This window comes from Lolium rigidum, chromosome 1 (assembly GCF_022539505.1).
Source record: "Lolium rigidum isolate FL_2022 chromosome 1, APGP_CSIRO_Lrig_0.1, whole genome shotgun sequence".
Taxonomy (NCBI): Eukaryota; Viridiplantae; Streptophyta; class Magnoliopsida; order Poales; family Poaceae; genus Lolium; species Lolium rigidum.
The window spans coordinates 170105561-170125716 of record NC_061508.1 but is presented as its reverse complement, the minus strand read 5'-3'; the positions used below and the strand labels follow the sequence as shown (position 1 = coordinate 170125716).

Genomic DNA, 20156 nt, shown 5'->3' with positions numbered 1-20156 from the left:
GGCCATCAGGGGCGGAAGTTCCGGCCGTAGCTCTTCAGTGCGAGCATCTTCGGTCTTGATAGTGTCTGGGCGGAAGTTCCGGCTGTGTCGGGCGGAAGTTCCGGCCTGGAGCGTCCAGCTCCTCTTTATCCTTCTCTTCCATGCTTCCGTGACATCGGCCTTGCGTCCTCGGGTCTCCATGGCATCCTCTCTTCTCCCCGTACTTGTCGTCGAGTTCCTATCATCAAGATATGACGGGGTATGAAGTAGTATATCGTCCCAAATAGGCGATTCTAGGCACGCGTAAAGGAGAAGATTCACCTTAGCGTGCCGTCTTGGCGACGAAGCACATGATGCGGTGAAGACCGAAGGTCGCCCCGTATCATCTCCCCCCACTTGAAAAAGAGTCGTCCTCGACGATAGCTCTTCATGAACTTGTATAGGAGGTAGATGACAACCACACTTGAATGTCGCTTCGCTTGTCAAGAGCCCTATGAATAGCACAAGAAAAGCCAAACAACACTCAAAGCATAGCCAATGTTCCACGGGTTTAGCAAGAGAGCGTAAGTAGAAGGAGGTCACCTTAGCATAATGTCGGTGTGCTCTCATTGAGAGATCTTGTGTAGTAGATGTATGGGGTTGAACCCATTCGTGGACGCTCATCCATATGTCACATGTACCTTCACACAACAAAGACCAAGCAAAGTATGTTTGTGTGTGATATTGGAGCACATCATCGATGACATGTCCTTTCATGTTCACAACACCGTTAGCACAACACAAATGTATCAAGAATAATGCATATGCAAGGTCAATGTGTAAGAACTCCTTATGAACATCTTCCAAATGTGGAAACACAAAAACTCCCAATTGTGAGACGACCGTGGTGTCCATCTCATGTAGAAAGTCATTTTCATTGTTGCTCTCAAGCAATCGGAAAGAGAAATTGTTCAACATCCTTGAAGCAACAAGTGGAGAATTTGGCAAAAACACATACGGAAGAGTGTCCAAAATATCATCAATATGTGTGCACACAAACCATTGGAAAGAGAAATTGGTCCTCATATTTGGTGCAACACACAACATATCATCCAAAAAGTTCATCAAAACAACATTTACACAACCGTGTGTGCCAACAAACCAAATGAAATAGGAATTGGTCAACTTGGTTGAGGCAACACCAACGGTAAGAATCACATCATCATGCTTGCAAAAGAACAAAGAGAAAGAGAAATTGTTCGACATGTTCAATGCAAAGCATGGGAAAGGTATTAGAGCCGGGTTCGATCTTGAACTCACTTGTATTATGCTCTCTAGAGCTCTCTTTGTCAACTCGTGCTCAATCGAGGTTGACATGGTATATGAACACATCATCCATCATGATGGTCCATCTCTTTTGCACATCACCATTAGCGTTAAGCAAAGCATCATAATAGATATGGTGAATATGCGGGGTAAACACATGAACATGCTCATCATGGATATAGGCAAAGTCTCCAAAATTTGAGAGAGCTATGGGGGCAATCTCATTTACAAGCATATTAACATCATTGCAAACCAAGCATTGGAAAGAACAATTGTTCAACATTTTGGTTGCATTAATGGGAGAGTATTGCAAGCATCTAGCACAAAACATGTTCAACATTTTATCATTGTAGTCGACAAACCTAGGGAAAGAGCAATTGTTCATCAAGGTTGTCACAACACAAGCATTAGCATCATCATTTTCATTGCAAGCAATACATGGGAAAGAGCAATTGTTCGACATATTGCAAGCAAGAGGAAGTAACTCGAAAGACTCATAGCATGGCATGGAAATATTATCATAAGCAACTAATTCCACATGATCAACAATAGTGGTATCACAAGTATCACAAGGGAATGTGAAAGAAGCATATGACATAGCAATAGGATCATCCAACTCATGCAAGCACTCACAAATCATCATGTCCACTAGTGGGATCATGGCATCATCAACACCTATGTTGGTACCTTTGTACTCCGACTCCTTTGAAGTAGGTGTTGTGGAAGAGGTAGGCTCCATGTGGCCTCCATGTTCATCTTCAATTAAGAATGGTGTGATAGCATCATCTTCATGCACCATGTACATCTTCTTTTCCGTGATCGACGTCTCATCATCCATGGGACCTAAAGAGACACAAGGAAACACACTAGAGGTAGAGGGTAAGTGGTTAGAATTCGAAATGGCCTCACATGACCTATCAACTACCACTCTCATCTCATGTGGTGTATCACTCATGCTCTCGAAGTGTATGCACTCAAGCTCACATATAGTGGATGCACTCATCTCACATATAGTGGAGTCGCTCATCTCACATATAGTGGAGTCGCTCATCTCACATATAGTGGAGTCCCTCATCTCACATATAGTGGAGTCCCTCATCTCCATGGCAATGACGTCGTCGATGTCCGAGCAACCTAGCAAAGAGGAAGACAACACAAGAGGAGTAGAGGTTAATGTGTTAGAAATCAAAGCGTCCTCACTCAACTCATGTGGTGTGTCACTCTTGCTCTCAAGGTGTTTGAAGTAGGATTTGCACTCGGCTTTATCTTGGGGGGTCATATTGGCTATTTGATCATCTAAGTTGGCAAAGTAGGCTCTCATCTCGGCTTGTTCTTGTGGTGTCATTTTGGGTGGCTCTCACTAGGAAGGGTGTATGTATGGTGGAAGGAGAACTACCAAGAGGTCAAAACTAGCAACAAAATCGAGAAAATGGTTCAAGTTAGAGAACAACCGATATGTACTCACACACACACTCAAAGCATACGCAAAAGGCTAAGAACTCTATATGGTGGTAGGTGAGGAAGTGGATAGCAAACGAAAAGAACCAAAGAAAATGTCTATTGTCAAATGTGGGTAAGATCCAAAGTCAAATGTCAAAAGCGGTGATCTATGTCAAGAAAACACGGAAACACACACAAGGAAGAACAATGGGGTTAGCGCGACCAAGGAAGTGAGCAAGTAACAAAGATGGTCCTAACGAAGACTATAAGCTCGGTGTCGCGCCAACACAAGAGAGACCGTAGCTTGGTTGCATATTCGAGAAGCAACAAGATTTGCACAAATGCCACTCTTCTCTTTTCTCTCTTAGTGCTTACAAGCTTTGCACTCCTTTGTATTGGTGGACACACACTCTTTTTCTATTTATTTTTCTTTTTCTCTTTTTTTTCACTTTTTTTCTATGCTTAGAAGCTTTCTTTTTCTCTATATATATGTCACACTTTTTCTTCTTTTGTGTATCTTTCTCACCGAGCTTGCTTCGGAGCTTTGCTCAACACAACGCACACACACACCCTCTCACGGTCGTGACACTTGTGCAATGCTTCGCAACACTCGGAAAGCCACTCTCAATGGGATAGGTACACAAAGAAAGAAATGGGGTTACAAGGGGTGGGGCAAGTTATACCTATTGATGTTAGGCGGTGTCAAGCACACGAACTTGCGATGATCGAGGTGGTGTCGATGATGGTGTCGAAGTTGCGCCGGAATCCGGGGTGCCAAAGGTGTCGTCGCGGTGGTGATGTAGGCGCGGAAGCGAAATAGACAACCAATGCACTCCAAATCGGAAACCGAACACAAAAGTCAATGCCCGAAAAGTTTGGTCAAAATGAGCGGTCAAAGTTGTCAAAGTTGGAGTCAAGATGGATGGTCAAATTGGTCGAAATTTGAGGTCAAACGGGCTCCGGAAAGTTGGTTAAGTTACATGCTGAAACTGCCAGTTTTAGTGCTGAAAGTCGTGCTGGCGGAAGTTCCGGTCGCTCGGGGCGGAAGTTCCGGTCCTGAGGGGCGGAAGTTCCGGTCCTGAGGGGCGGAAGTTCCGGTCGGGGCGGAAGTTCCGGCCAACTTCCGGTCTAGTTCCGGAAATGTTCGTTTTCGTTACAGAACCATCCCGGGGCGTTTTGGCGCAATTCCGGAACTAGGCCGGAACTTGGGCGGAAGTTCCGGTGGGCGGAAGTTCCGGTCTCTCGGGGCGGAAGTTCCGGCTGGATTCTCTTTTCAGGGAATCTGGGCGGAAGTTCCGGTCCTGAGGGGCGGAAGTTCCGGAAATACCAGAAAATTTCAGATCTGAATCTGCGCGACGAACAGCACGAACACGGGCGGAAAAATGGGCAGAAAATCGTCGGATTAGAGGGGTAAACGGTGGAATTAGCTGGTGAAATTTGGAGGGATGATAGATCAACACTAAAGACAACAGATCTGTTGACCAGAACCACAAACAACGCAACAAATCCTGAGATCCAAATTCGAGCTATTTTTTGGGGGAAAAATTTTGGGGCAATTTTTGGGCGAAATTGGTGGAATCGGAGGGTCAAATCCGTGGCAACCTTTGCTCAGATACCATATGATGCGGGCTAAGCCCGAGGGTGTGCCCAATCTTCATGGTTTGACCCGGGTGAGTGTGATTGCGGAGGGGGATTCGCGGGGAAGTGGATGAACGCGAAGAACACGATACAAACACACGCACACAACACAATCGGTTTGTTCTCGTTGGCCCGAACCACCAACTCGATAGAAGTTGCAAGGAAAAGACCTTTCGGTAGAAGTCCCGCAAAAGATCGACGAATCGAAGATCCTATGAATCTAGAAGGGTGAAAAGACCAAACTCAATAGAAGTGCAAGCAAAAGACCAAATAGGTAGAAGTGCAAGCAAAAGATCAAGATTGGTAGAAGTCACCAAAGAGATACAATAGGATTCGATCGGAGCCCGGGTGGTACAATAGGAATTAACCTAAGGTGGGGGTTTCCCAAATCCACTAGGGGATAATAGAGGCATAAGCCAATTCATCTAAACATCATCTCTCCTTCATGAAGGTGGGGTAGGTGCCTATTTATAGGTAAGGGGGTGAAGGGGTAAGTTACAAGCCAAAGTGGGCTGAGATCTGGCTGAGGTTCGATGGGGCGGAAGTTCCGGCCGTCCTGGGCGGAAGTTCCGGTCCTGGGCGGAAGTTCCGGCCATCAGGAGCGGAAGTTCCGGCCGTAGCTCTTCAGTGCGAGCATCTTCGGTCTTGATAGTGTCTGGGCGGAAGTTCCAGCTGTGTCGGGCGGAAGTTCCGGCCTGGAGCGTCCAGCTCCTCTTTCTCCTTCTCTTCCATGCTTCCGTGACATCGGCCTTGCGTCCTCGGGTCTCCATGGCATCCTCTCTTCTCCCCGTACTTGTCGTCGAGTTCCTATCATCAAGATATGACGGGGTATGAAGTAGTATATCGTCCCAAATAGGCGATTCGAGGCACGCGTAAAGGAGAAGATTCACCTTAGCGTGCCGTCTTGGCGATGAAGCACATGATGCGGTGAAGACCGACGGTCGCCCGTATCATGTAGGTTCCTCAAAAAGAATAAAAAATCATACATGTTCTCCAAGTTGGGTAGATGAAGAAGGGCGAGTATTGACCGCCTGGCATCACTTCTCCGATGAAATCGAGAGCTGATTTAGAAGCCTGAAGCATGTATCCATACCTGGGCATGGGAAGCCGCCGAACGGCCGACGACCGGCCGAAAATCCGCGGGCGGGCTTTCTCTCTATCGGCGGCTCGGCCACATTCTTCGGCCGTAACTAACCGGGCTCGGCCACGAAAAGCAAATTAGCATTAGATCGGGCGGCCGTGGCCAGCCCGAAAACCGGGCTTTCGGCCGCGGGCCGGGCTCGGGCCAAAATTTGCTGAAAGTTGGTCGGGCCGGGCCGGGCTCGGGCCAAGGATTTCCCGTCGGGCTTTTTTCGGGCCAGCCCGAAGCCCGCCCGGCCCGAGAAATGCCCAGGTATGCATGTATCCACTGGCACCCGATTGACACTAGACATTGCAGAGTGCACACGCTGGCACTTAGCATTCAAGACGCATTAGCTCACTGAAATCAATCACTACTAGTTCACTATCACCATGGAGAAATGTCAAGTTAGGAGATTACACTGATAATTAAGTAAATTTCTGACACAGCACAGGAAATGCCATGAAGCTACAGACGACAGTCAGAATTACGGTATCCAAATACGGTAAGTACATCAGTTACTAGAGGGCTTCAGATTATTAGACACCATAACTGAAATCACACTGGATTTACATTGTACATGAAGCATGCAAACCTAAAGCATAGTCTAGGAGGCGCACATAGTCTTTAAGCACCCCATCTTGAACTTGTACCGAGGCTACACCACAGAGTCACGAACTGTCCAAGCCGTGCTCCGCCTGTGGGTGTGATAGCAGCTCCGCCTGGGGTTGAGGTTGCTCCGGCACTTGCGTTGGTAGATCCGGCTGCAGATCGAGCTGGGGTTGAGATTCTAGGGGTTGCTGTGGCTGAGGTTGCAGGGGCAGTGGTGCAGTCTGTTGTGTTTGCACGTGTAGCTGTGGTTGAGTTTGCAGGGATTGCTCTGGTTGAGACTGAGGCTGCAACTGCAGCTGAGGCTGCATGGTCTGCGGATGGACCTGCACTTGAGGCTCCAGTAGTTGCTGTGGTTGAGTCTGAGGATGCAGCTGGAGTGGTTGCATGGGCTGGTGTGGCTGTTGGAGAGGTTGCTGCTGTTGAGCCTGCGGATGCAGCTGCATTTGGGGTTGCAGGAGCTGCTGAGGTTGAGGATGCAGCTGCACTTGAGATTGCAGGGGATGCTGTGGTGGAAGATGCAGCTGCACTTGAGGTTGTGCAGGCTGTTGTGCTGGGAGATGCAGCTGCACTTGAGGCTGTGGAGGCTGTTGTGCTTGAGGATACAGCTGCACTTGCGGTTGTAGAGACTGTTGTGATTGGTTATGTGGCTCTATTTCAGACTCCTTTGATTTGGTTGCCCCATTCTTCATCCTTGCACGGGCTTCAGCAAACATCCTCTGTTGTTCAGCAACAGCTTCTTCTTCTGACATTTCCACGCCTGTGAATTTGGTTGCTTTTGGAGAGTCCTGCAGAGATAATTATACCAGAGTCGGTATATTCTCCAACGTTAGTTAGAAAAGGCAACTGAGGAAAATAGGGTTCGTTCTATGTGTTATAAATAATAATAGGGCTAGTCCATTAGTGCTCACCTGGTCAATTTCTAACAGCAATATTCCCATATTTCTTATGCACTGACTATGGCTCAGTTTGTTTTAAAAAAATTAGTTTGTTAACCAGTTGACAGTTGTCGGTTCAAGATTTTCTCAAAGTTATGCGCTTGAAGATATTCTAATAGTTGGATCAGGTCTTTTATGTGAGAAATAGCAAAACCGAATTTCTATCCTTTACAATCTGTGTCACGAATCATATGTTCCTATCTGTTTGCTTCTTATTAGCTAGGCTTAAATTTGCTAAAAAGTTTAACCTGTCGCTACCTCTTTTGGGCTTTCAACACATTCTTTGTAGTTTGTACAAACTTGTTATACATGTTTTGGGACAACGTAACTGCATTATATCCTGCTGTAACTCGAGATAAATGTTACCAAAGAAGTCAATATTCAGTTTAACAGGAGAAGGATGAATATTTTAGGCCGACACTTTGTTAGAACATAATATTCAGTCTACGGTGCAGATCAGTACAAACCAGAGTATCAAGCTTGTGCTGCTCGTAGGCTGCGTAAACCTCTTCAATGTACTCCTTGAAGCCAAGATCCTGCAGAGAGGAAGATTAAGAAAAATGTGAGAATTTTGCACCAGCTTAAATCCCAACCTATTCACCCAAAAGATTTTTTTTTTAGGGAAGGTGAGTAATACAGTAATTCTTCAACAATATAGACAGCTCGAAACAGCAATAATATTACTCTCAAGGGAGATCAAGCACCAATAAGTTTAGAATCAAAATCCTGGGTTCAGGATTCAATTATGCCTAAGAAAACCTGGTTAGCTAGCAAACCAGTGGCTTTTACCATAGTTTAAAAAATGGACCAGTGAGTGGACAGGTCAATCAACTGGCTCGCTAGTTTGCTGGTCAGACCACCAGCTCAGCCAGTTCAATGCAGGCCAAAACCGCTAGCTTTTTTAATGGAGCACCTATTTTTCTACTCTCACAATGAGCTCCATAATCTAATTTGTTGTAGCCATTCGATTTGCTAGCTTGGTCTGCCAAGACCCGTCTGATCTGGACAGAGAACTTCTTCACCATGTAGCGTGCATTAATGCATTCTAAGTGGGTTTTAATCCCATCACATTTAATTGTTTAATGTTTAACTTTTTATATAGTAATGTATTTTCGTGCATAAATTTTATGGAATGAATTTATATTGTAAGCAATATTTAGAAATCAAATCACCAATTCCGCGGCAACGTGTGGGGAATCATCTAGTTCAACAAATATTTATGCTTGTTTGAACAAGTTACGACTTCCTATGCTTTGGGAAGCAAGTAATATACTCCCTCTGTCCCATAACAATGGTTCTAGTAACATCTTATATTATGCGACAGAGGGAGTACCGTTTACTAGATGATTTGGACACAAAATGAGTCCAACCCAGTTGGTAGAGATCTAGCACACTAGTTGGGTCAAGGTCATGGTTTCAATTTCTAGCTAGCACACCTCACCAAGGTCATTTTTTCCGGGCTTTTTCCAGGATAGTCTTCTAAGAAAACTGGACCGCACAAGGCGTTGGTTCCGATTCTGTAGTCCAACTGCCATTCGCTCTGGTTTTGTAAACTAGTCTTTGACCTTTTCTCTGGTGATTTGTGTTTCAAAAGATTTGCAATTTAATCTTTTCAATAACTCGTGCTTGGAGCATATCTATTACGTAAATACATATCTATTCTGCAAAGAAGGGGATGACACAGGTGTCATTAGCCCTTTGAATTTTCCCTTTCTTAAAAACAGTACGAGCGCTTTCAGCAGGTTTTCTGCAGTTTATGTCATGGCAGCTCGAACTGCAATAAATACAGGAAAAACATCATCTGCCATTTTGATCTGTGAACTGTCCCCAGTGACCCAGATATTCAACTGAAAAATTATTTTCAAATTTTAGTCACAACTTGCAAACGATCACATTCAGATAAGAGCACATGAAAACCAATAATTAATAAATGTAATGTATATGTTCAGCTTTCGCACCATACCCAGACATACAATTATCATTATCTTTAAGTTGTAGAGTATTAAAACTTGAATGATTATATGGAAACCCACAAAAAATTAGGTGCCTTTATATTAAACAACTAACAACTTGAATGATGTTATTATTGAACAACATAAAATCATGACAGTTTAAAGGAGATTTTCATGTAATCATGTTCTTCAGTGGGGTGGACAATCAAAATCTTCATCAATTATAAGAAAAAACAATTCATGTAACTATTTGCATGATAAAATATACTCATATAATCATGCACCGTAAATTAAAGGAAAAAAAAAGGAAGGCAAACCTGTAAAGCCCTAATAACATGTTCAGGAGCAATAGTTTTCTTCTCCTCCCGGCTGCACACGTCATTGGATTCAGAAGACAGAAGATTGATGAACTCTGAATATGTAAAGAAGTATTCATACAAGCGGTTAGATCAGATCCAGCCTTTGCATCTTCTGCTTGACGATACAAAAAAATGATACAGTCTATATGCAAATATTAACCCATCATCCTTGGTGAACTTAGTGACAAAAATACCTGGACTATAAACTGTACCAGGTGAAATAACCACGTTTTACACGAACAGAGAAGTTTGGCCCTACTATGTTATTGTATGGCACATGCAGTAGATTATGTATCTTAACCATCTTAATCTCCTTAGGACAATCACCATTCTACTTTAATCACAATGGCATTCAATTTTACATATGGAAGTATTGGACACACACGTAAAAAAACAAAGCTGGAGGATCGATTGATCGATTCCTAGCAGCAACAGGTCCACAACTTGGCTGATTGCCATATCATGCCTGTTTGAACACTGATTCATGGTCTGGTGTTGGTGTTGATTACAAGCTGGGTACACATATATAAAAGCTAGGATATAGGAAACCGAGTCAGCTAACTGCTGGTATACTAATCCAACTCGGACTCGGACAGACTACATACCCTACTCGGACTGGTGGAGGGTGTGTGGATGAACCATCACCGGCTCCACAATATTAATGCAAGATGGTCGCGCCAACCATACTCTGCTATTCAAGAGAAAATATTGCAGGATTGAACACACAAGTTATACCATATATCTAAATGGGAGCCATAATATAGTTCTTACCTACACAGCATTCAACAAGAAGATCTTGTGTATCTCTTGCCACTCGAACATCAGGTGGCAGCATCTCCTTAATGATCTTAAACATTGTTGCTGAAAGGGAAAGCAGAATGTTCAGTCAGTTAAGATTCTATAAACAAGCCCACGGACAGGAGGAAAGTGTTTCCATTCAGAAAACAAGGAAACCATTTATATCTGAGAATTCTACTTGATTACTCTCCCCAAAAGTTGGGGCAGTTTACTAATTATTAGGTAGGTTTGGTAGCACCACACAGAAAAAGGTGGCAAATATCCACAACATAAACAACACTTATCATGAGGTATCCTAGAAAGATGTATCAAAATTACAAAATATATATAGTCTCTTCTATGGGTTCTTACAGAAAAGCATAAAAGGACACAAACAGGGGTAACTTTGCAAACTATGAGCTCCCATCTGCGGATCATCTAGATAGAAAAAACGCAGATGAAACATTATTCACCCACTTTAGACTAACGAAAGTAGCAAAACCTTCAACTTCAATCAAGATACTCCGACGTGGAACACGACTACATCTGGATATTGATAGACATGACAGAATATACACCTTAAATCTAGTGGAACTGGATACGTATCCTTCTACCACGGCAAACAAAGAAAAAATCCTTTTAAAAGCTGGTACAGGAATCACATCTTGTCTAGTAACCCCCGCCAGAGCAAACTCATTAATTAACCATAACTCATTAACAGAATTACCAACTAGGATCCACTAACAAGTCAAAAAGACGAAACTACATCTAATTGCAAGGCAGTGAACATAGGAGAATCTCTATATAAAAAAAGCATGCGCCTAGAAACATGTCCATGATATAGGGGCGGTTAACGACTATCTCCCTGCGTAGAATTTTTTGTATAAGATAAATTGCCTACGGAAACCACTGCCCCGTAGCTATATTGATTAGGGTTAGGGTTAACAAGACCTTATCGCATGGAGGAAGGGCAGCATCGAAGTTTTTTTTTGGCACCAATAGTACGAGATATATCGGGCAATCAAGCCAGGGAGCTTACATTTGGGGAGGGAGACGTCCTCCTTGGACTTGCCCACGATGTCCATCGGATCCATCTCCGCAGCGGCTCAAGGTCCAGCGGAGGATCTAGACTGGAAATTTGTGGACGTTAGTTGGGAATTAAGCAATCACCGGGTGACCAAAAGCTCGTACGGCCATACCCTAAAAATCAATGTCCAAGGCTGCGGACGAGGGGCGGGAGGAGGTGGTGCAAGGGGAAAGGCGATGGCGGCGACGTCGTAGGAGGTGGAGGGGTTGGATATGTAGAGGCGCCGGCGGTGGCGGTGAGCTGCGGCACGGGAGCAGCTCTAGGGCACAGCGGTGGTGGACTGCGGGAGCGAATTTAGGGTTGGATTGGGTCTTGGGTAGGGCAGAGCACGAGGGCAGCGTGGAGAAGGGCGGGGATCGGGGATGAAGAGGAAAGGTAAGTTAAGGTACGGGGAGAGAAGTCAAGTTGCGAAGGAGTTGGATTTGATGGTTCAGATTGGCTGGCATGAGTGGTGCTACATGGAGGGTAGAGATTGGACTGTTTGTGACTAGAGCTATGTTTTCTTTTCTTTTCTTTTCTCTCGGAAAATAATAACCTTGAAATCCAAGATGAAGAAGAAGGGCTGGGGATTTATGCGTAAAATTTTGAAAGCTTTAGTCAATAGTAGTTCCGGTACAATCAGCTGGTAGGCCGACAATTTTTCTGGATAGATTGAACTATTGGAAGCAAATGGAAAAGGAACATCGGGTGGAATCAAAGAAACTAGAAGGAAAGTTGGGCTCTCACATGAGTTTGATATCTCCAGGCAAGAGTATGTGCATGGATTTTTAGTTTCTACCCATGGGATAGCGGCACCATATGTCTTCGTGTAAGTGATTGCGCTACCCGCACTATACTTTACCAATTGTCATCGGTTATATATTTTGTGAGCTAGGTTTTTTTAGTGGAGGTGGGAGAACACAAGGGGATTTGTTATCTGGTCTCTAACGGATGTGTTTGTGTGGGGAGTAGGAATGCACTACTTGGAGGACTTGATGAGAGATCATATTAATGGCTTAGGAGGGTCGATAGCGCCCCAAGGTGTCAGCTTATCTGGTAGGGTTTGGGTATACCCACACGTCCATAGCATATACCCATGTTCTCCCAGTCACTAGTCGGATATAGTTTGGGTGCTACCTATGGATTAAAAAAACGTATCTAAACTATGATCATTCGAGGTACACACCCCCAGTAAGGTGAAAGAAGTTGGGAAAGAAGATGATAAAGCCCGTCCTAGGGCCGACGCCTCCTCGAGGTCTACAAGTCCTCTAAGTGGACCTATGACTCAACCACGAGCCAAAGCACTTCAAGATGTGGTGAACTCGCTCCTCTCCACATATAACTTCAATACCTCTTTGGATGGTATATTATTTCATTCCGATGTGTTGTTTATACTTAGATACGAGCCAAATGGAACACCACAAGAAAGTATGGAAGCAAAAAAAAAACGAAGATGGAAACGAGGAGAAAAGGAAAGAAGCAAAGAGAAACCAAACTTTAGGTACAAGATTATACGGCAACTTGTCCCACGAGATAGGACTATCATGTAACTTGTCCAACGCGCACACAATATGTGACAGGACGTGTCCAACAACTTGGTTGGTTGGGACAAGACTTCCAAACACTCTGAGCAAGAATGTCCAACACCTCCAGTAAGACATTACAACACCTAAAGAAACTATCTGAGAAGTACCAGGTGCAAGACTAGATGGCACCACCAAGATCGGACTGTTTTCCCCCCTACCTGCATGCATAAAATGTGATGTTGTCATTGTAATATTATTATAACTTACCCCTTCACACTTAACACTAATATAGCCCTTGTAGCTTAAATCTGAGATTTAGACTAGAATTGGGATAAGATAAAAAAAAATAGGGCATGCATGTGCTTTCTTCATCCCTCATGGGTATTAAGGTCTCTCCTTAGGCTTAGGGTTTGATCTACTGATTTTTATCCAATCCCCCCCCCCCCTCCCCCCGTGATTATGAGTGAACTTCATTGTTTTGGTCTTTCCTTTGGATTAAATCATTTGATACCTATTTACTCTTAGAAATCTATCCTCTTGCTTGCCAATGTTTCATGAGGAAACTCTGCCCTTCATCACTTTCTTGCGGATTCTATTGAGTTGGTAAATCGGTCTACCAAGGGCAACTAGTGAGTGTGCGTGCGTGCGGGTGTGTGTGGGGGTGCGTGCATGTGCGTACGTGTGTGTGTCTTGTATGTTTGTATCTCGATTTCCATTTCATGTTCATCATGTGAATCGCATTCCTCACCCCTCGCTCGTCGATCCCTAGAGACCGTGTTCGTCATAGGAGGCTAGACCTCATCAGAAGAATATGTAAAATGATACTTGTACATGAGATCATCTTTATTTGCTCTTGTTTTATTTTGGTATCCTAATTTTTATCTTAGATTTTTTTATCCCAATTAGTATGTTGTAATTGTGGTGCAAATTGATGCAAGTTTAAGCAGTAAAGAAAGAACGACAAGTTCAAGGATATAAGGTAGCAAAAAACATGAATGTAGCCTATTGTAGTATAATTTTCTCTTTTTTTGCGAATAGAATCCTAGCATTAAGAGAAACATCAAACAATACAAAACACCACAATAAAAACAATTTTTACAACAAAATTTTTGATATGCCCTTCGTCTTCAACCTCCAGACCATGTCAACAGCGCGCCAGCGCTACCGCTCCTCCCCGAGTCGGCCTGCGGATGGGAAGTCGAATAACCGCCGATGAAGCTCCATGAAGATCCGAAGATCCCCCTAGCCAGAAGAAGTCTTCGAGAACCACACCACTCCCACAATTTTCTCGACATCACCCTCAAGGTGGGGCTGAAGTCGGAGAGACATTATTGAAGAAGACGCCGCCACGACCACCTAAGCGCTACCCCACCAAATTAAAACCCTAAAACTAAGGGAATGGAGCCCTCCCACCAACGCGGCCGAGATCCGCCCCACCTCCATGGCTCGAAGGCCACAGAAGTGAGGCAAATTACCAACGGGAGGCGGAGAAAGCCTAGCCGCCCCCTAAGCATTTCGGGCGAAGGGGTACATGACGGAATTTTTAACGTCCTGGTCCTGTTGATCTGATGGAATAATTTTCTCCATTTTATAAACTATAAATACTTCTTTACCATTTATAAGATTAACGCCTTATATTATGGGACATATATAGATGGTAGTAGGAAAGTTCAATACAGTTGGCAACGGTGGAGAACATAACTCAATGAATTCCTATACATTTTAGAAGACAAATTTCGTCGATGCCCCCCTCCCCCACTCTGATAAGTGAGCATAGTCTTGAAATGCTTGATATTTTTCAAAGAAAAAAAAATACTCGATCCCTCCTTCCCTATTGGCGACCCATATTCAGAAGACATCAAAGGACTAAGATGGTTATATCTCTGGCCCTCTACGAATCAAACTGCAAATATCAATTAGGCAGAATACTCTTTTAGCAGTAGCTCGACTCGTTTGTGACTTCGTTAATCTTGAAATTTAGCGAAACTTTGCTTTAGGCGCGGTGGTGCGTCTGTGTGGTGGCGCCTCTTTTGATCATTGTACCCGTTTACCCCATTTAGAAAAACTTGTGTCAGTTCTTACCCTATTTACTTTTATACTGTTCTGCTTGGTTAGATTCAGTCATAGCAATATACCTTCCCACATCTCGCGTTATTTTTAAGCATAAATTTAGCTTTGTGAAAATTTGTATTTTTATGAATAGCTGATGGTACAATCTGAAATATTTGGCTTGACTAGACTTTAAAATGTCATAGTAGATTCCACTGGTACACAGATAGTAGAAGTCCGTGCAACATCATATCGGGAGCCCCATACAAAGGAGATGGTGCAATATCATATTGGGAGTCTATGAATAGTTTCTCTAGCCAAATGGCTGACGTTTCAGTTCTATCTTCTGAATTTCTTGCCAAACTAATTTAACTTCAGGCTATACACGGCCTAAGAAGACCTACTAGCAGGAGACAAGAGATATAGCTTTGACTTTCTATTAAATATCAAATTCCGCACAATGAAAAACTCTAGGCACAAAAAGGAAGAAAAAAAACGCGGGGACAAGGTTAGAACTTACAGCGCTTTACATCACTTTTGAATACTGTAAAACAACCTCATGTCAACGAACACTTATACACAAACACGTTAGCCTACGATCTTGTAGCTCGGGTTGACAAGATTGTCTAGGCCTGAGACAACCTGGATGGACTCAATAACATCCCCAACCTTGAGATCAGCCAAGTAATCCTCATTTTCAGTTACATAACCGAACACAGCATACCGCCCATCCAATATATTGGAATTGCTTGGTGTCAGCTCACTTTCTTTCAAGAGCCAAAAGATTTGACTAGAAGCGGAGTTGTCATCAAATTCCTGTCATGATATACATATGCAGTGTGTCAGGACTAAGAATATGTTAATCCCCTCATCCAGAAATATAATGCACACGTTCTCAAATATCTAAACATTGACCATCAGTCAAACTATATGTGCATTGTCGGATACCATTGAAAAGTGTTTTTAATGCAAATCCAACCATAACAATTTGGGAAAGCGTGTGTTCTTTATATTTCTGGAAGGAGGGAGTAAACTATTTCTGCATATTCTTGACATGTTAAAACTGAAGAGCCTAGGTGAGACTTACCTCTCTAGCCATTGCCATCGTTCCAAATGCATTAAAAGGAAGTTTTGTTTGAGCCTTGTAGAGTCCAAGTTCCTGAAATGCATGACGATATGAACCACAAGAACAATACCATTCAATGGACAGCGCCAGAATTTCCAGCAGCCGTGCAATAGACAATAACAAAACTAATTGATGGGTACGTACTTCAAGTGTTTCGCCGTAAATAGGCGCCTTTTCACCATCAACCATTATCTCAAGAGGTATGGTACGACTCTTGCCAGTACTGGGATCAATAAAGCCCTCAGCCGGTCCCTCAGGATCTCCCGTTTGAACAACAAAACCATCAGCTGCAAAAGGACCAACACGCGCGCTGTATTAGTAAAAATTTAACTGTTTAGACATACTTGCTTGTTCGGTTGTGAACACTAAACAGTTAATATCTGGTGGATAATGCTAATGCATACTACAATAGAGTATAATCCTTGAATGCATCCCAGATATTGGGTTACCTCTTTGGACTTCCATGCCATCGTAGAACTTCCGTTCCACCAGATCTAAGAAGTTCCCAGAAGTCACAGGAGCATTGTATCCATCCAGAACTATCCGAAATACACAATCTTCTACGTTCGGATTGTCTTTAATCTTAACCTTCATATCCACAATAGCTCTTCCTTTAAGAAGAGGCATGTTGTTGTATTCTTCTGGTACTTCATAGGGGAAGCCATCGACCATATCTTCTTCTATGCTGCAGAAATGCAATGTCCCAGGAAGATCTCAGCTGCAGAGTGAATGACAAGGTATAAATGAGAAGAGCTCTTTCGTAAGAGTTCTCAGCAGTTATTTATTGGTAGAGATATATAATTCAGTTTGTTAATGCTACAAAGGTGTCATGTTTCACAATTACCATGTTTTTCGGGAAATTATAATATCATAGACAAACCCCATAATTTTTAAAAAAGGAAACTACCAAATCCGACTCCCAAAAATAAGTGATCAGAACTGAATAAAACCAGAAATTTATTTAATTTTAATTTAAGGTGATAGTATTACTCACGTTCCAACATAATCAAGAAGCTCTTTCTGCTTTGGAGCTACCGCTTTCCTGTTTCTATCCTCAACAATTCGTTGAAGCTCTTCAAGTCCAACAGCTAATTTATCCAATATTTCTTCTCCATTTGCTCTTTTTGGTTCAGCAAGACCAGTAAGTATTAAACTCCTCCCGTTAGTCAGTGCTCTTGATGCTTGCCTCACATTCTACAGTTTCAAGAAAAATACGAAGAAGCCAGGATTCATATGGGTAGAGCATATTCAAGAAACGCTACACAACAGATAGCTGCTTTCTACTTCTTTAGATATAACCTAAATCTTTGCTACTAGGAATCATGACAGTATGACTTACTCTTTCTACTGAATCCAAGGCTCTAACACCAGCAACCTTGAGACTGTCGGTGATATCCTCCAACGGTTTTTGAACTTCACGGATAGCTTTATTATCTATGGGTAAAGCATATCTCAACAAAGCGCCCGGATCTTTAATGGGAGGTCCAGAGATGAGAACTGAAATATCTGGGATCACAGGTTCGAGAGGAGATGCATGGGCTGACCATCCAAATGTTGATGGGGCAGTAATTAATCCAACCGACAATGCTACAGAAATTGCACATTCTTTCCAGCTGAATGAGTTTCCTTTCTGCAGAATTGAAGGAAATGAAAAGGAGAACTAAGAACAGCTCATAGTATTAAAATTTAGTCAGCTATAATGGTGAGTATCCAAAAAGGGCAACTAAAAGAGTAAAATCATGAAATGTGTTTGCATATGCTTGCATAAGTACGTTCAAATCTATGTATCTACACAAAATATTCAGTTGCAGAAACCTAACAACCATAGAAGCTAATTTAGAACAAAACTAACTGGACGCATTCCAATCCTTTGAACATACTCGGCACCAAGATACACAACAATATCATTTGGTTACAGTTATTTCTATTAGACGGAGATCTCAATTTATACATCAAGCAACATTTCAAGAATTTTATTGTCCTGAAAAAATGATTTGATTTCAGTCCTTAACACAGATAATGCTTCCCCAAAACAACCCATTTATAAAACAACTTCACACTCATCCAAAGGTCAACAGCCATGAACTCACAAGTACTTCTGGCTTTCATTCTGAAATAATATACTCAATCTTTGGTCATCCAAAATAATCAGTAACATTGGTTGTGTTCATGCACTAACGTTCAGTCACATCGTTCAGGCTGATATTCTTTAGTTTCAAAATACCCAATTACCCACCTAACTGAGTACATATAACCACATAATTAGCAACATTCTCACCGGGGTTAAGAAATACAGCAACGCTGAGCCATATCGGCATGCATCAGAAACCCCAATTTCGAACCAAGGGCGACATTGCAGCGACTACAACTGCTACGATCGTAAGAAATCGTATCTCCTCACCTCGCCGGACAGGGCGCACCGGGCGACAGAGCGGCGGCCGCGACCAGTGGGAAGAAGCGGGGGGCGGCCGCAGCAGCGGGAGGAGGCGAGCGCCGCGGCCATGTGGACTATGTTTTGGGGGAAGCTGGACGGTGGTGGTGGCGGAAGGAAGAAGGGATGGAGGTGGAGGAGCAGGTGGTGCTGGTGCTGGCTTCCGTGAGGTGGATAAGGCGGGACAGGTGGAGGTGGCGTTTTTCGCGATTGGCGGAGGAGATGCTGAGGTGGATAAGGACTTGGATAAGACTAACCTCGTTTCAGAACCTACATACTCCCTCCATTTACAATTACCCTGTATTTAAGCTTTGCCCTAAAAAAAACCCTGCGTTTTAGCATTTTGGTAAAGTTAAATTTTACAAAGTTTGACGAAGCTTGTACTCATATTTCCACGCTCTTTTCAAGGTTAACATTCACCATGATTTCGGTCAACAAAACATAGGCAATGTGTTGTAAAAAGTTATACCATGGAATTCATATTAGAACAAAGATTCTGATAGTAGATTTTCTAAAATAACATTTTCATATAATATTGGTGAAGTTTATGTTTCAAGTCAAAGGAGCCTGGTTTGATTTGGCTTGATGGTACGGTGTGCATTTTATTTAGTTATTACTACCTCCATCCTAAAGTTTAAGGTTGATTTTTTTAAAGTCAAACCAAGTACAGTTTGATTAAATTTTTACAAGAATCTATCAACAAAATATGATATTTCATAGATATGATATAAAAATATATTTCATATCCATCTAATGATATTGAATTTGAATTTTACATGTTAATGATTTTTGGTAAAAAAGTTAATCAAAGATGACATAGTTTAACTTTCTAAAAATAATATAAGCTTTGGAACGGTGGTAGTATCTGCATTGTTAAGCATAGCATGAATGCATAAATTAAAGCCTGTTATTTAGTTGCATGTATTAATGGACCAAAAATCTGCCCTTCATTTTTCTTTCTTTTCTTCGGTAATTTTCACTTTTTACTCTAATAGTTATCCATTTGTGATTCATGTTACCACATTTAGAAAATTTTGGACATGGTTTTATGCCATCTTAACATTTTTGCATGTTTTCTTAGCTGTGACGAGCATGTTAACTCGGTGTGGTACAATAAAATATGTAAATATCAAAGAGTGTCATCGATGATCATCATGTTCATCATTTTATCCACCATCTGTTCCATTCCTTGTCGCCATCCACATATTTTTTGAGTTTCAATCATCACCTCACACCTTCCACAAAGATATGCATTAGAAATAGAGTCTAAAGTTTTTTTAAAAAATATTGTAGATGAACTTTAATTGAGGGTAAATTTTTTTTGTCTCAAATAATCTAAATGAATTTGCATGATTTTTTCACCCACGGTATTAAAGCAACTCTAGCGGATCCGATACCGTAACATCGCCAAAACCGTAAAATAACTGCTCGTTTAAAGTTTTCGTTCGATTCCGCGCGTTGATCAGATCCCAGATCTATATGAACGCGAACCGAAAAAACTGTACAAGGCTCTGAAAAATTCTCCGACCGAACTGTGAATACACGTTTTGCGCGGATGAACCGAGTGTGACCCGCGCTACACATCTCATTTTGGCGGGACGGAACATTCAGCTCCCTCCCTTCCCGCTCCTGCGACCTCGCCGACAACGATCTGCCTCCCCATCGTCGCCCCGTGCCGGATACACCCCATGAACCTCTCGGAGCACCCGCCAGCCGCTGGCCAGGTTCCGCGGCCTCAGTCGTCGCCTCCTGTTGCTCCTCCCGTGGCCAACCCATCCGCTGCCCCGTCTTCCACCCACAATGGTGCTGCCCCGTCGAGCGCGAAGAAGCTAGGGGAAGGT

At 42.9% G+C, this 20156-nt stretch overlaps 2 protein-coding genes across 2 annotated transcripts; both read right to left on the bottom strand.

Moving 5' to 3' along the window:
* Nucleotides 1-5834: 5834 nt before the first annotated feature.
* On the bottom strand, nucleotides 5835-11436 carry LOC124684768 (activating signal cointegrator 1 complex subunit 2 homolog). Its single transcript, XM_047219028.1, has 6 exons — nucleotides 11317-11436; nucleotides 11157-11247; nucleotides 10112-10201; nucleotides 9299-9393; nucleotides 7497-7565; nucleotides 5835-6879 (listed from the first exon to the last, which is right to left on the bottom strand). The coding sequence occupies exons 2-6, from the start codon at nucleotides 11209-11211 to the stop codon at nucleotides 6154-6156; spliced, it is 1035 nt and encodes a 344-aa protein (XP_047074984.1). The 5' UTR covers nucleotides 11212-11247; nucleotides 11317-11436; the 3' UTR covers nucleotides 5835-6153.
* A 3743-nt stretch (nucleotides 11437-15179) lies between these two features.
* On the bottom strand, nucleotides 15180-18415 carry LOC124684756 (peptidyl-prolyl cis-trans isomerase, chloroplastic). Its single transcript, XM_047219022.1, has 7 exons — nucleotides 18286-18415; nucleotides 17224-17514; nucleotides 16879-17078; nucleotides 16334-16569; nucleotides 16029-16171; nucleotides 15846-15917; nucleotides 15180-15574 (listed from the first exon to the last, which is right to left on the bottom strand). The coding sequence occupies exons 1-7, from the start codon at nucleotides 18385-18387 to the stop codon at nucleotides 15347-15349; spliced, it is 1272 nt and encodes a 423-aa protein (XP_047074978.1). The 5' UTR covers nucleotides 18388-18415; the 3' UTR covers nucleotides 15180-15346.
* Nucleotides 18416-20156: the final 1741 nt, after the last annotated feature.

Bases quoted from the DNA above. Each gene is read 5' to 3' on its own strand.
- LOC124684768 (XM_047219028.1), bottom strand. From the start codon at position 11,211: ATGGATCCGATGGACATCGTGGGCAAGTCCAAGGAGGACGTCTCCCTC. The intron at 7,566-9,298 runs GTTTGCCTTCCT...TCCTCTCTGCAG, and splicing joins ATGTTATTAGGGCTTTACAG to GATCTTGGCTTCAAGGAGTA. The intron at 6,880-7,496 runs GTTTGTACTGAT...TTATCTCTGCAG, and splicing joins AGCACAAGCTTGATACTCTG to GACTCTCCAAAAGCAACCAA.
- LOC124684756 (XM_047219022.1), bottom strand. From the start codon at position 18,387: ATGGCCGCGGCGCTCGCCTCCTCCCGCTGCTGCGGCCGCCCCCCGCTT. The intron at 17,515-18,285 runs GTGAGGAGATAC...TCAATTCTGCAG, and splicing joins GGTGCGCCCTGTCCGGCGAG to AAAGGAAACTCATTCAGCTG. The intron at 16,172-16,333 runs GTAACCCAATAT...GTCCTTTTGCAG, and splicing joins TGGCATGGAAGTCCAAAGAG to CTGATGGTTTTGTTGTTCAA.